Source organism: Elephas maximus, chromosome 3 (genome assembly GCF_024166365.1).
Source record: "Elephas maximus indicus isolate mEleMax1 chromosome 3, mEleMax1 primary haplotype, whole genome shotgun sequence".
NCBI classification, from domain to species: Eukaryota; Metazoa; Chordata; class Mammalia; order Proboscidea; family Elephantidae; genus Elephas; species Elephas maximus.
In genome coordinates, this window is record NC_064821.1 from 182562074 (window position 1) to 182578642 (window position 16569).

A 16569-nucleotide genomic window follows, 5' to 3' on the forward strand; every position below is an offset into this window, starting at 1 on the left:
GGCAAGCTCAACAAACCATGAGATCCCTAACTCCACACTTCCCTCAAGTTTTTGGAGTTTTCTCTGTAAATCCAGGGCACTCTACCCGATAAAAACCATATTCACCATGTTTGTGTTTTTGGGACTCTCAGGGTCTATGTCTGTCTAAAATCCTCATAAATTCTTTCCGGGAACTTAGAGGGATCTTCAGTTGGTTCTTGTTTGATCCCATATATTTGGCTAAGGTTTTTTGTTTAGGCAAACCTTTCTTCAACCATTCTAAAAGGCACTCCCTATTATAAGCAAGGTGGCTCTGTCCCTCAGCTGTATTCTGATCCCAGCTGGGGTCCCCCACTGGGACCCCATCTCTGCCCATGGCTGATTTACTGCCTGCACTCAGTGGTATCTGTCAGCCTTGGCCTTAGCCTTTTCGAGGACTATGTGCCTTTGTCCTGGGGTCAGGAGCACATCTACTAGCACCTGACAATCTACTCAATTAAGGTTATGAGCCCGAAGATGGAGGCAAAAAGATCCTGCATTCTTTTAGGGTCTTCTTGATACCCGAGGCAATGGTTTTCCCAGTTATAAAGGTCACTTGTAGAGAAAGGTTGGTGTACCCAGAATATGCCAGCATCTTCTGCCTGGACTTGTTGAAGCGGGTGCATGACCCTGGGCTTGGCTATGGCTTTCCCGAGAATTGGTCAACCTTGTGTTACTTTTATTCTATATGGTCACCAAGTTGGGGCACCCAAATGCCAAACCACTCCATGTATGTGGAGGCAAGCCCAACATCAGGGTGGAAGGGCTTGGGGGGGTGGATACAAAGGTTGATGGGGGCTTAACAGTGGGGGCTGTCACTGGAGCTATGGCCCTGTTAGGTAGAGGCAAGGCATAGGGAGGGGGTGGTGTGGGCACTGGAGTGGTGGGAAGCCAAGGCAAGGGCAGGCAACCAGTGCACTGGGAATGCAGAGACAGAAAATCTTCCTTGGGGTGAGGAGGGAGAACTGGTGGTCGTGATCTGTCAGCCCCCTTCTGGACTAGAATTTTATATTTCTTCTGTAATCCCTCTTCATGATAGTCATGAAAGCTTCAATATAATACTTCTTATCCCACTTTCCTTCTCAAGTACAGAAAAGGTCCAACAGAAGGATGGTAATAAAACGTAGGAACCAATTCCCTAGCCATTCCTTTCCATCTGCTAATTTATATTTTGGCCAGGCAGTGTTGCAAAGGAAAATCATTTTCTTCTTTTTCATGGGGCTTGGCCCAAAGTATTTCCAGTTTGCAAGAATGCATCCTGAGGGGCTGCAATTGGGAATTCCTTGAACGTTCCCCATTCTCTGGACACATGAACATCTTACACACTCACACAACCTAATTCATTGTACCAACCAAATAACAGAAGCTTAGATGGTGGGGCCAAGATGGCAGAATAGCCAGATGCTTCCAGTGATCCCTCTCACAACAAAGACCCCAAAAAACAAGTGAAACAATTATATTTATGACAAGCTAGGGGCCCTGAACATCAAAGGCAAAGTTAAAAAACAGACTGAGTGGCAGAGGGAGGGAGAGATGGTATGGAAGCAGAGAGGAGTCCCTGGACCTGAATCGCTGGTATCCCTCAGGCACCATTCCCAGGAGCAACTGCGGAGGGCTGGTAGTAGCGTTCAGCCACAGTTTCCTCAGGGAGAAGCAGCCAGCCACACAGCCCACTCACACCTACGGAACCAGAGAATAACGGTGCTCTCAGCAAAAGCTAAATACTTGAGTATATTTTACCATGCCCCTCTGCCCCCAAGCTGACTTCAGGGGCTGTCGATTTCCCTGGTCCTGAGATAGGCCCTGCTGAGCACTCTGAGCCATTCATTCAGCCCTGGAGAAGGAATAAATTCACAACTGAGGGGAAAGATAATTTGCCATCTCCACTAACCTAGGGAGCTCAGGACAGAAGTGGCTCCTGTCCAGGAATAAATGGTCCATGGACTTTGAATACCTTTTCCCCCTGCATGGACCCGTGTGGGCCTATTTCAGGAGAATAGGCCCTTGTTGGCAGACTGCAACTGCTTCAGCTGTGTGGTGGAGAGGTGGGTGTTTTATGTTTGACACAATTTTGCCTATTAAACAGGGTGTCCTCACCTACCCACATCATGGGCTGAAGAACTGGTGGCTCCACTCAGGTTACCCAGCCACCTACAACAGGGGTCCAAGGATAACTGGTACGTTCCAGACCTTACAACCAAAAGTTTTGGGTGCCCATGGTCCATCTGCAGAACCCACCCAACTGTACAATCTAGGGAACAGGGATGTGCTTTCCTCACACTCAAGAGATGGTTGTCAGCCCCTGCCTTGTTCAGAGCATGACCCCCTGCTACAACCAGATACCAGTACTTACACCAATTGCCCCTGCCCCTCTAAGACTGTAGGACAGACCCTGTACCATACACTTGATGACCAGCTACCTGGACATCTGAGCTGAATCCATACAAGAAAAGTGAATGGACTCCTAGGCTGATACACCTGATAACAGCTCTAGCCATCTGGTGACAGGATGTCAGAGTTCCAAAGGTGAAAATAATCAAGCTAGCTCACTCAAGCAACCCATTTTGGCATATCAAAACAAAACAAGGTAAGAAGCTAGGATGCAGTAAGGAAATGTAAAATAAACTAATACAATAACTTATAGATGGCTCAGAGACAACAGTCAGTATCAAATCACATAATGAAGCCGACCATGCTCACTTCAACAAGCTCTCAAAACATAGAATCAAGGGATCTTCGGGACGAAGGTGCCTTTCTGGAATCACTGGAAGCAGAATACAAAAGATTAATGTACAGAACTCTTCAAGACATCAGGAACAAGATTAGGAAGGAGATCAGGCAATACACAGAACAAGGCAAGGAACACACAGATAAACCAGCTGAAGAAGTTATAAAGGTTATTCAAGAACATAATGAAAAATTTAATAAGCCACAAGAATTCATAGAGAGACAACAATCAGAAATTCAGAAGATTAAAACAAAATTACAGAATTAGACAACTCAGTAGAAAGTCAGAGGAGCAGAATTGAGCAAGTGGAAGGCAGAATTGATGAGATTGAAGATAAAGCACTTGGCACAAATATATTTGAAGAAAAATCAGATAAAAGAATTTAAAAAAATGAAGAAACCTTAAGAATCATGTGGGACCCTATCAATAGAAATAACCTACAAGTGATTGGAGTACCAGAACAGGGAGGGATAACAGAAAATACAGAGAGAATTTTTGAAGATTTGTTGGCAGAAAACTTCCCTGATATCATGAAAGATGAGAAGATATCTATCCAAGATGCTCATCAAACTTGACATAAGGTAGATCTTAAAAGAAAGTCACCAAAATGTATTATAATCAAACGTGCCAAAACCAAAGACAGAGAATTTTAAGAGAGGCTAGGAATAAAGAAAAAGTCACCTACGAAGGAGAGTCAATAAGAATAAGCTTGGACTACTCAGCAGAAACCATGCAGGCAAGAAGGCAATGGGATGACTTACATAAAGCACTGCAGGAATATAACAAGGGGTATATAACTTTTTGTATGAGAGACTGACTTGATTTGTATACTTCCACTTAAAGCACAGTTAAAAAAAAAATCAATGCCTAAGCCCCAACCCAGAGACTAACTGAATTGGTCTGGCATGTGGCTTGAGCCTTGAGAGTCTTAAAATTTCCCCAGTGAGTGCAATGTGCAGCCGTGTTGAGGACTCAGTGGTCCCCGGACCAGCAGTATCAGCTAGGAACTTGTTAGAAATGCAGGTTCTCGGGCCCTACCCAGACCAGCTGAATGAGGCTCTGGGGGGTTGGGGTCCGCATTCTGATGATGCTGATGCAGGCTCAGGCTCTTGGGAAGGTAGGAGAGAAGGGGACTACGTTGCCAGGTGCTTGGTTGTCATCAGTGTCTTTGAGCCTCAGCAGTGAGGTGGGGAGCCCCCCTTGCAATAAACAATTTCACTTTTGGTTCTGGTTCCTGAGAACCAAACCACAGCTGAGGCCAATGAGTAAGGGGCTGACTAGACAAAGAGGGACCACCTGGGGGCCTCATGCTGCTTAAGCCTTAGGAGGCCTGCTGTAATCTCTCATGGCCACGTGGGCAGGCCAATACAGGCCTCGAAGATGGAAGCTCAGTGGTGCTTCCATGGTGGTGAGGGCAAACATCTGCACTCAGGAGGGTAAGCACATTCCCTGGGTACACAAAAGCTTTGCACGGAGACCCCTACCAGGCCTCACCCCATCTGTTTTTTCTTCTAGATTAAATAAAGATAACCCTTTCCGGGGGGGTGTGGCGGGGAACAACAGAAACTTAGAGTCTTTTATACCTTCAACAGTAACTTTTTGAGACTCTTCTAAGGCCCTACCTAGGAATTAACCCGTTATTTACCAAATAAGCTCAGATACCTAATGCTCTCAACGGTCAATTCCTCTCACTTCTTGGGAATTCTAAGACTTTACCTCGGGACTTACCGAATAACCCGGGCATATTTCGTGTCTCCCGCGGAATCACCGTAAGTTCCAAGGAAGATAGGCTCTCAGGGCTGCTCCAAGGTCTCCAGAAGAAAGCTCCTGGTGGTGTCAGACACCAGGGCTCGCCTGTTGTCTGATCCACCTCCCGAACTGAGTGGAAGGCTCCTAGCTGGCTTGCCAGAAATGTTACTGCGTGGAAACCCCAGGTTTGCTTGGCATAACTCATATCGGCTAATAAATGACAGACCAAGGTGGGAGAGAGGAAAGGTGCCTTTATTTCATTGTATAAGGAAAGGAAACAGATGGGGCTGCCACCACCTAGACTTCTCCACAAGGGCAAGGGGAAAAGTTATTTTTAAGGGTTTACAAGTAAGGAGTTCACACAAGTTATGTCAGCAACATTCTTAATCATACTACACATGCACCAGGATTTTTACAGGGCAGGCCAAAGAAAGGAGCTGGAATTCTAATGCAAAATTGTGAGGCAGGCCAAGCAAGCTGCAGTGGAAATTTCTGCAGCCTGGGTACCTCTGTATTAGAAGCATCAAAAGCAGATGGAAAGAATACACAGTCACTGAACCAAAAAGAACTGGTGGATGTTCAACGATTTCAGGAGGTAGCATATGATCAAGAACCAATGGTATTGAAGGAAGAAGTCCAAGCTGCACTGAAGGCACTGGCAAAAAACAAGGCTCCAGGAATTGACGGATTACCAACTGAGATGTTTCAACAAATGGATGCAAAGCTGGAAGTGCTCACTCATCTACGCCAAGAAATTTGGAAGACAGCTACCTAGCCAACCAACTGGAAGAGATCCATGTTTGTGCTCATTCCAAAAAAGAAGGTGATCAAATAGAATACAGAAATTATTGAACGATATCATTAATATCACACTCAAGTAAAATTTTGCTAAAGATAATTCAAAAACATTTGCAGCAATATATCAACAGGGAACTGCCAGAAATTCAAGCTGAATTCCGAAGAGAATGTAGAATGAGGGATATCATTGCTGATATCAGATGGATCTTGGCTGAAAGCAGAGGACACCAGAAAGATGTTTACCTGTGTTTTATTCACTATGCAAAGGCATTAGATGTGTGAATCATAACAAATTATAGATAACATTGTAAAGAATGAGAATTCCAGAACACTTAATTGTGTTCAGGCAGAACCTGTATACATAGGCCAAGAGGCAGTTGTTTAAACAGAACGAGTGGATACTGTGTGGTTTAAAAACTGGAAACCCCTTCACCATACTTATTCAATCTCTACAGTGAGCAAATAGTCTGAGAAGCTGGAATATATGAAGAACACAGCATCCGGATTGAAGGAAGACTCATTAGCAACCTGCAATATGGAGATGACATGACCTTGCTCGCTGAAAGTGAAGAGGACTTGATGTACTTACTGATGGGGATCAATGACTACAGCTTTCAGTATGGATTACAACTCAACATAAAGAAAACACAATCCTCACAACTGGACCAATAAGCAACATCATGATAAATAGAGAAAATATTGAAGTTGTCAAAAGTTTTATTTTACTTGGATCCACAATGAACTCCCATGGAAGCAGCAGTCAAGAAATTGAAAGATGCGTTGTATTGGGCAAATCTGCAAAAGACCTCTTTAAAGTGTTAAAAAGCAAAGATATCATTTTGAGGACTAAGGTGCGCCTGACCCAAGGCATGGTATTTCTCTTGCTTCATATGCGTACAAAAGCTAGACAATGAATAATGAAGACAGAAGAAGAATTGATGCCTCTGAATCATGGTGTTGGTGAAGAATATTGAATAGACCAAGGACTGTCAACAGAATGAAGAAATCTGTCTTGGATGAAGTACAGTCAGAACGTTCCTTAGAAGCAAGGATGGTGAGACTTCATTTCACATACTTTGGACGTGTTATAAAGATGGAACTGTCTCTGAAGAAGGTCATCTTCTTTAGTAAAGTAGAGGGCCAAGGAAAAAGAGGAAGACCATCAATGAGATGAATTGACATAATAGCTGCAACAAAGGACTTAAACATAGCAACGATTTTAAGGATGGCACAGGACCAGGCAATGTTTCTTTCAGTTGTATGTAGGGTTGCTATGAGTTGGAACTCACTCAACGGTATCTAACAACATGTTTAAAACTATAAATTTTCATCTAAATATTACATTAGTGTATAACATATGGAAACCCTGGTGGCATAGTGGTTAAGTGCTACGGCTGCTAACCAAAGGGTCGACAGTTCAAATCTGCCAGGCGCTCCTTGGAAACTCTATGGGGCAGTTCTACTCTGTCCTATAGGGTCCCTACGAGTCGGCATCGACTCAACGGCACTGGGTTTGGTTTTTTTGGTTGTGTATATACCATATACTTTGATTTGTAGATTTTTGCTATTATTTGGTTAAAAAAGTTTTATTTTCATTATGATAGCTTCTTCCATCATAGGTAATTTAGAAGTGCAATTTTTAATTGAAAATATATGAGTTTTCTCTCAGAATTTTTTTGTTGTTATTTCCAGCAATTTTGTATTGTGGTCAGAAAAAATACTCTGTGCTACTTCAGTCATTTGAAATTTGTTGAGACTTGCTTGCACCATGGCCCAGTACATGAATTTGTTTTTTGAGAGGGCAAGTTTTACATGCGTATTTGAAGACAATATGCATTCTGCTGTTGTGGAATGTAGTGTTTTATATATACGTATTAGGTCAGAATTATTCATTATGTGGTTCAAATCTTCATCAAGTTTCCTAAGTTTGAAACTGTTTGTTGAATTAATTACTGAAAAAATTGGTTAAAATCTCCCACTTCATTTCTGGATTTCTCAATTTCTCCCTTTAGTTCTATTGATTTTGCTTTATATATTTTGAAGCCATGTTATTAGGAGTATAATTTAAGGTTGTTTTATCTTTCTTGTGAATTAAGCCTTTTAATATGATATGATCTATACCTGTAATGCTGCTTTGCCTTAGTGTCTATTTTTTGTCAGCTGTTAACATATTTTTATCAGCTTTCTTTGGTTAGTTTACATGGTTTATATGGTATATATTTTTCTATTTTTAAAAATATTTTAAAAATTGAGATATAATTCACCCTTTTAAATTGTACAATTCAGTTGTCTTTAGTATATTCATGATATGTGGAACCATCACCAGTATCTAATTCCACAACAGTTTCATGATCCAATAAGGAAACTCCATACCTATCAGCAGTCACTTCCCATTCCCTCCTCCCTCAGTTGCTTAGAAACCACTCACCTACTTTGTCTCTATGGATTTGCCTATTCCGGACATTTAATATAAATGGAATCAAATAATATGTGACTTTTGTATCTGACTTTTTTCACTATAGGGTTGCTATGAGTTGGAATCAACTTAATGGTAATGGATTTGTTTTGGTTTTTTGGTTTATTTCACTTACTATGTATCAGTGGAAACCCTGGTAGCATAGTGGTTAAGAGCTATGGCTACTAACCAAAAGGTCTGCAGTTTGACTCCATCAGGCACTCCTTGGAAACCTCACGAGGCAGTTCTACTCTGTCCTATAGTGTCCCTATGAGAATCGACTCGACAGCAACAGGTTTGGTTTTTTTTGGTTTATGTATCAGTACTTCATGTGTTTTTATGGCCAAGTATGTTACATTGTTTGGATTTACCCCATTTATTTATCCATTCATCAGTTCATTTTTTGGCTATTATAAATAATGATCCTATGAAAATTCATGTGCAAGTTTTTGTGTGAAAATATGTGTCTTAGGCTGGGTTCGCTAGAGAAGCATGACCAGTGAAGTGTGTGTGTGTATGTATACATATGCATATATATAGAGAGAGATTCATATTAAGGAAATGGCTCACACAGTTGTAGAGGCTGCAAAGTCCCAAGTCCACGGGTCAGGTGTCAGGAACCCAAGATTGGCAGGTCAGACAGCAGACTGCTGGCTCAAGTTCCAAGAACTGAAGGTGAGGTGATAATGAGTTTGATGCAGGATCCACAGCAAGCAAAAGCCAGCGAGTTTTGCTGGAAAGTTCATATATATTGGATGCAGGCCATACCCCCAGGAAACTCCTTTTCAACTGATTGGCTGCTGATAGAGGTGAGCTCACCATGGAAGTAATTATATCATTAAACAACTGCCAAACTGCATCATAACTGTCAAACCACTGAGATCATGGCCCAGCCAAGTTGACACACAACCTTACCATCACAATATATCTACAATTCTCTTGAGTATATACCTAGGAGTGGATCTTTGGCTATTTTTGTACATTCCACTTTTCTCTATCTTTGTTTTAGGCGTGCCTCTTGTAAACAGCACATGGGATTTGACTTTTTATTTAATTCATCAATATTTGAATATTTCCCTGAAGCATTTAGTAATCAGGAAAGTGAAAATTATTACTACAATGAAATATCATTTTATACAGTAGCATGTTGGTGAGGATGTACTTCAGTGGGGACCCTTATACAGTGATGGTAAGAATATAAATTGGCACATTAATTTTGAAAATGATTTGGCACTATCTCATAAAAGTGAACATTCACATACACCATCATCCAGAAATTCCAGATTTAGATATTGTTATGGATTGAATGTGTTCCCCCCAAATTTACATTGAAGTTCTAACCCTATACCTATGAACATGACCATGTTTAGAAATAGAGTCACTGAAAATCATTTATGTTAACATGAGTTCACACTGGAGTACCGTGGGTCCTAATCCAATCTAAGTGGTGTCCTATAAAGAGGAGAAGAAACACAGAGAAGGACAGAGGGAAGATGGCCATGTCCCAGACAGAATTATGAAGCAGGTACATGCCAAGGAATGCCCAGGGCTACCAGAAATTGAAAGAGACAAGAATCTTCCCCTGGAGACTTCAGAGAGAATATGGCTCTGCCGATACCCTGAATTTGGACTACTAGCATCCAGAACTGTGAGGCAATAAGTGTCTATTCTCATAAGCTACCTAATTTGCGGTATTTTGTTACAGCAGCCCTAGGAAACTAATACAGATATATACCCAGTAGAACCCATTTTACCTGAGTACCAAGAGGTAAGAGCAAGGATTTATAAAACAATATTGCTCCTAATAACAAAAATCTGAGGCTCAAATAGCCACACTCCGTAGTATGGAGAAGTAAATATTGGCAGTCATACGTTTTGGAGACAATGGTGTGTCAGTATATAAATTACTTCCTTCTTTATGGAGCTATATAATTTCCCATGGTATGGATGTACTATAGTTTACCAATGGAAAGTTAGGTTGTTTGCAATCTTTTACTCTCACAAAAAAATGCTGCAATGAATAACTTTGTAGTAAGTTATTTTACATATGAAAACATTTGCAATGTAAATTCCTAGAAGTGTGAACGTGCATTTGTGATTTTGATAGATGTTCTCTCTGTAGAGAACAATGTATCCTGCTGCCATTAGTATATGAGAGTATGTGTTCTCCTATGCTGCCGAAAGTTTCACATCTTCCTTTCCAAACTTTATACCTTGCGTTTGCCTTCCTTGCATGATAGTACTCCAGTATAATGGTGAAAAGAAGTGATGATTGTGAAAATTTTTGTCTTCCTGAATTTGGGAGATAATAATTTGGTTTAAAAAAAGATCAAGACCACTATTTGTAATGGCTGCAAATCATTTTGTTAAAAGGATCAACAAAAATTTATATAACAATTCCACTATTACCGTGTATTTTTCTCCCATTTCTAAGATTCAGGTCACAATCCTCAATATTGTATCTGTCCCTTTGCAATTTATTTGACACAAGAGCAAACAATCCCCACATATTATCGTTTAACTGAATTCCAGTTTGTGCATATGGCATCCAGATTACATAGATATCCTAAACCTCCCCCCCCCCGAAAAAAAAACAAACCCACTGCCATCGAGTCGATTCCGATTCATAGCGACCCTATAGGACAGGGTAGAACTACCCCATGGAGTTTCCAAGGGGCACCTAGCGGATTCAAACTGCCAACCTCTTGGTTAGCAGCAGTAGCACTTAACCGCTATGCCACCAGGGTTTCCCCCCCGAAAAAAAAACCAAACCCACTGCCATCGAGTCGATTCCGATTCATAGCGACCCTATAGGACAGGGTAGAACTACCCCATGGAGTTTCCAAGGGGCACCTGGCGGATTCGAACTGCCAACCTCTTGGTTAGCAGCAGTAGCACTTAGCCGCTATGCCACCAGGGTTTCCATAGATATCCCAAGACGTGTCTTATTTTATACACTTATTACTTAACCATTTCCCTATAATTGGCTATTTACGCTAGTTGCAGTTTTCAGTACTGTGAATTACACAGTAACAAAGGGAGTATTCTTGGCATCAAGTTCCACCTCTGTCACGTATTAGATGTGAGACTTTGTGCAAATTGCTCTTCTTTCAGGCTCAGTTTTCTCATCTGTAAGAGAGACATTAAAAGTACCCACATTCTAGTATTGTTATAAGGATTATTAAATGAGATATGGCGTGCAAAGTCTTCAAATAGTTTTGGTAACATAGAAAGTGCTCAATAAATATTAGCTGTTATGATTATTACAATACTAAATGAACATTCTGAAACATATGCTTTTTTCTGTTACAATTAGGTTCTTTCTGAGATGGCATCTCTGATTCAGCTATTCAGAACTTAATGAAGCTGGCGACTCTGTGGCAATGTGGAGAAATCATGACAGAACATGTGGTTCGTACTGGGGCTGTCAATGCCGTAAAGGAAGTCTGGGAAAAAAGAATAAAGAAACAAAATGAAGATCTGAAGCGAGAAAAAGAATTTCAACAGAAGTATGTTACAACATGCTTATTAATGAGAATTCGTAACACCCTCATTATAAAATAGAGCATTTATTAAGTGCCTAGTTATAACTGGAAACCCTGGTGGCATAGTGGTTAAGAGCAGTTCAAGTCCACAAGGTGTTCCTTCGAAACTCTATGGGGCAGTTCTACCCTGTCCTATAAGGTCGCTATGAGTTGGAATTGACTTGATGGCAGTGGGTTTCGTTTTTTTGTTGTTGTTGTTTTAGTTATAACTAGCAAACAAATCAAATGTTCTTTGATGGCTACTTTTGTTGATTTATTATTTATAATTCTAATGAGTTGGATTCGACTCGATGGCACTGGGTACTGGGTAATGGGCTAAGATAGCCAAATTTCAATTTTTATTTTTTCTATGTTAACTAAAAAAAAAAAAAAAAAATTTTCTAAGGCAGAAATAATAGAAAACCTTTTGCTAGTTATTTTTACAGCTTGATATTATTCTCAGGTATATTTTCAATGGATCAAAAACGGATGGGTGTATGTCTCAGAATAACTAAGATTTTATGCATTTTTATATCTGAAAAATAAAATCCAGATAAAATTAGAATGTGGTAATATGCAATTTAACTCTAAAGTTAGAACTGTATTTTTAGCAAGCCATGAAAAATCTTATTTATTAAATATCTGTGGATTAGCACCAGGAAAATACACATCAAAAGCACTTCACACTCATTAGGATGGCTATAATAAAAAAGATGGACAATAACAAGTACTGGTGAAGATGTAGAGAAATTGGAACTCTCAAATATTGCTGGTGGGAATGTAACATGGCGTAGCCAATTTGGAAACAATTTGACAGTTGCTAAAAAAGTTAAACATAGAGTTACCATACGATCCAGCAATTCTACTCTTAGGTGTATACTCAGGAGAAATGAAAATATATGTTTACACAAAAACTTGTACATGAATATGGGAACAGCATTATTTGTAATAGCTGAAAACTGGAAGCAACTGAAAATGTCCATCAATGGATGAATGGATAAATAAAATTAGAATATCCATACAATGAAGTACTATCTGTCCATAAAAGGGAATGAAGTACTGATACATGTTACGGAATGGATGAACCTTGAAAACATGCTAAGTGAAAGAAGCCACATACAAAAAGCCACATATTGTACAATTCCATTTATACAAAATGTACAGAATAGGCATTCTATAGAAACAAAAAGTAGATTAATGGTTGCCAGGAGCTGGAGGAAGGGGAAATGGGGGATGAATATTAACAGATATGGAGTTTCATTTTTGGGTTCTGAAAATGTTTTGAAATTAGATAATGGTGATAATTGCACAACTCTGTGAATATACTAAAAACCACTGAATTGTATACTTTAAGAGAATAAACTGTATGATGTGTGAATTATAACTCAACAAGCTGTCATAGAAAAACTATGGAGAGTTATGACATTTTCAAAAATTTAAAAATAATGGCATTATGATACTAACCAAATTTATAATTCTTACAAATAAATTTTTGTCTGATTTCCAGGCGTCATTGATCAAATGGTTGTCTTTCACAGGTTGTATAAAAACATAAATGCTACCTATCTCATTAACTACCAACTAAAATGATTTCCTGGTCTCTTAGGCTAGTGAGGATCTGGGAAGAGAGAGTTAGCTTAACCAAGCTAAGAGAAAAGGTCACCATGGAAGATGGAAGAGCTGTTTTGAAGATAGAAAAGGAAGAATGGAAGGTGAGTTTTAGAGAAGTGATATTCAATTTTCCGTGTATTGTATTTCGTAGGAGAGTTCAGAAAATTATTCTGAGACTGTGTAATTAAGTCCAATAATTTTTAGTTTTAATTTAAAAATGCAAATTAATTTAGGTAACAGGAACAGACTTTTTTTCTGTGAAAATTCAATCATTTTGCCTCAGCCCTGCCTATACTAAGTCATTTGTAATAATTTCCCCTACTAATCCTTTTAAGAAGCAATTTCTCATTTTCCACTAAAAATGAAAAGATGTCTATCTGCCTAATTAAAATCATTTAGCTTTTCCAAAGCAAGTGCTCAGTGAAAACTTCATAAAATGTAAATGAATATTAATTTCTTAGGTTCACCACATGATTATTCTCTCTCTCCCTTTCTCACACACACTCACACATACACAGTTGCTTAATTACTTTGACATGTTCTAATTTTTTACAAGGGCCTCTAAGCTTCTTTTGGAGTCCCCGGGTGGTGCAAATGATTAACACACTCAGCTGCTAACCAGAAGGTTGGAGGTTCAAATTCAACCAGACACACCTAAAAGAAAGGCCTGATGATCACCTTCCAAAAAGCAGCCATTGAAAACCGTGTGGAGCACAGTTCTGCACTGACACACACAGGGTCACCATGAGCTGGAATCGGCTCATAGGCAGTTGGTACTGGTAGCCTTCATTTTCTCTTCTGGCCTTTCTAGGCTGACAGGGAAAAGGCATAGAATTCATAATAGTTGAAATTTTAAAAACTTATAAAATCCTTCAAAACAGGAATGGAAAGAAGTCTGACTTATTGATTACAGTGATTTTTTGGTTTCTCTGTGCTTTCAATTAACCACCATTTTTAATAGCATATGCACTATAGGAAAAGCAAACACAACACAATTTTTAGGACATAGTTTTGTTTATGTACTATTGACCAAATACATTATTTTTGTTTATTCTATTAGGTTTTGGAGGTTTAAAAAAAAAAAAAAGGGAAGGTCTTAAAAATTAGAAATAACATAAAGCACTTGGAAATGTTATTCATTACGGAAAATATTCCAAAGTGCTTCAAAAAATCAAAAACTATTGCTACAACCCAGAAGTAAGTCCATTTACCTATGAGGAGCTGATTTTTAACAAGGAGTGAAAATCCATTCAGTGTGGAAGAAACAGTCTCTTTACCAAATGTTGCTGGCAAAACTGGATACCCATTTGCAGAAAAATAAAACAGGATCCATAACTAACACCATACACAAAAACTAACTCAAAATGGATCAAAAATCTAAATTTTAAAGCTAAAACTATAAAGTTCCTAGAAGATAATATAGGGACAAAACTTTGGGATCTAATTATTTTCAGTTATAGATTACAAAAAAAAAAAAAAACAAGTATAAATGCATTAGCAACAGAAGACAAATTAGATAACTGGGACCTCCTAAAAATTAAATACTTATGCCCATCAAAAGACTTTATCACAAAATTAAAAAGAGAACTACAGACTGGGAAAAAAGAAATCTTTGGGAATGATATATCCGATAAGGATCTAATCTCTATATAGAAAATGCCAACAACTCAACAACAAAAAGACAAACAATCCAATTAAAAAATGGGTATGGGACATAAACAGACACTTCACCAAAGAGGACATTCAAGCAGCCAACAAACACATGAAAAGATGCTTGTGATCATTAGCCATCAGAGAGATGCAAATCAAAACTATCATGAGATACCATATCAACCCTGCCAAAATAGTACTGACTGAAGAAAAAATAAAAAAACAAACAAAAAAATCCAGAAAACAACAAATGCTGGTGAGGCTGCAGGGAGATCGGAACCGTTATCTACTGCTGGTGGGAATGTAAAAGGGTACAACCACTATGGAAAATAGTATGGCACTTCTAGAAATAGAAATACCCTGTGATCCTCAGGAGTGACTGAGTGGTGGGGGTGTGTATGGAGGGGGCGAGGTGGTACCTGAGTGTGGGTGGCCAGAGATAACCTTTGAACTAGAACCTACATCCTGATGAGGAGAACTAGGGAGAGAACATTACTGGTAAAGGGAATGGTGACTTCTAAAGAACAACTTTGGCATGTTTAAAGCAGAGCAAGGAGATTCAGTGAAGAGGTGGATCCCAGAAAAGAAAAATATGGTTTGTAAAAATTTAGGGAAAATGTTTAAGCTCACTTATATTTAAAGCTATAGTTAAGCCATAATTTAAAATCTTCATATTCACTTATATTTTCAAATTAAAATTAATTGAAATATTGTTTCTAAAAAAAAAAAGAAAGAAATACCCTATGATCCAACAATCTCACTACTGGTTATATACCCTAAAGACAGACATATGCACACCTATGTTCATTACAGCATTATTCACAATAGCAAAAAGATAGAAACAACCTAAGTGCCCACCATCGGATGAAAGGATAAACAAAATGTGGTATATACATACAGCAGAAAACTATACAGCTGTAAAAAATAATAAGTCCGTGAAACATTTTATAACATGGATGAAGGACAGCATGCTGAGTGAAATAAGTCAGTACAAAATGACAAATTTCACATGATTCCACTTTTATAAAAACACAAAAAGAGGAATACATACAGAAATCAACGTTCTTTGGTGGTTACCAGGGCTGGGAGTGGGAGGGAGGGGAAATCACTTTATGGATAGTAGACACTTGTTATTTTTGGTGACTGGAAAGGCAATACCAACTAAGGGTGAAGTCTGCACCACTTGACTGGTGTAAATGATGATACTAAGAAGTACTCAGGAATAAGGGACTTTTTAATAAATGATATACACATTTCTGCAACAGCATCATTAACAACAAAAATTGTGTTTGGCTACATAGGTAGATATGTGTACATACATGTGTATAGGAAGGCAGATGTACGTGCACATACAGGTGCATCTGTAGGCATGAGTATATACACGCTGTGTGCGCTGGATATACATTCACATATATAATAAAACACGTGGGAGGCACAGTTATGGAGACTTCCTAGATACAACCAAACACCTTGCAGGATTGGTTTACTGAGTTTGAAGGCTTACGACCATAGTCTCATGGGACAACTCAGTTAATTGGCACAACATAGTTTATAAAGTTTATGTTCTACATCCTGGTTTGGTAAGCAGTGTCTGGGGTCTTAAAAGCTTCCAAGCAGCCATCAAAGATACAATTATTGGTCTCTAAAAAAAAAAAAATTTTTTTTTTTTTTACTCATCTGGAACAAAAGAGAAAGAAGGAAACCAAAGACTCAAAGAAGAAACTACAGGACTAGTAGCCCACATGAACCATGGTCTAATCTATCCTGAGACCAGAAGAAAACTAGATGTTGCCTGGCTACCACTACTTACCATTCTGACCAAGGACACAATAGATAGTAGCTGGTATGAAGAACAAAACTCAAATTCTTAAATAAAAGGCTAGAATTACTGGACTGGTAGAGACTAGAGGAATCCTTGAAACTGTCACTCTGAGATACTTTTTAGACTTGGAACTGAAACTACTTCCAGAAGCTACCTTTCAGCTAAGTAACAAATTGGATCATAAAATAAACAATATCACTAGTACTGAGCTCTT

The 16569-nt window shown here is 39.0% G+C and overlaps 1 protein-coding gene across 2 annotated transcripts in view; it reads left to right on the forward strand.

The window, feature by feature from the left end:
• The window catches only part of LRRC39 (leucine rich repeat containing 39), a 33874-nt gene that overhangs the window by 6731 nt on the left and 10574 nt on the right, over nucleotides 1-16569 (forward strand). For both annotated transcript variants that reach the window (XM_049880268.1, XM_049880269.1), the window contains exons 2-3: nucleotides 11065-11257; nucleotides 12879-12984. In XM_049880268.1, coding sequence (XP_049736225.1) covers nucleotides 11109-11257; nucleotides 12879-12984 — 255 coding nt within the window. In that variant the 5' untranslated portion in view covers nucleotides 11065-11108. The remainder of the gene's footprint in view (nucleotides 1-11064; nucleotides 11258-12878; nucleotides 12985-16569) is intronic.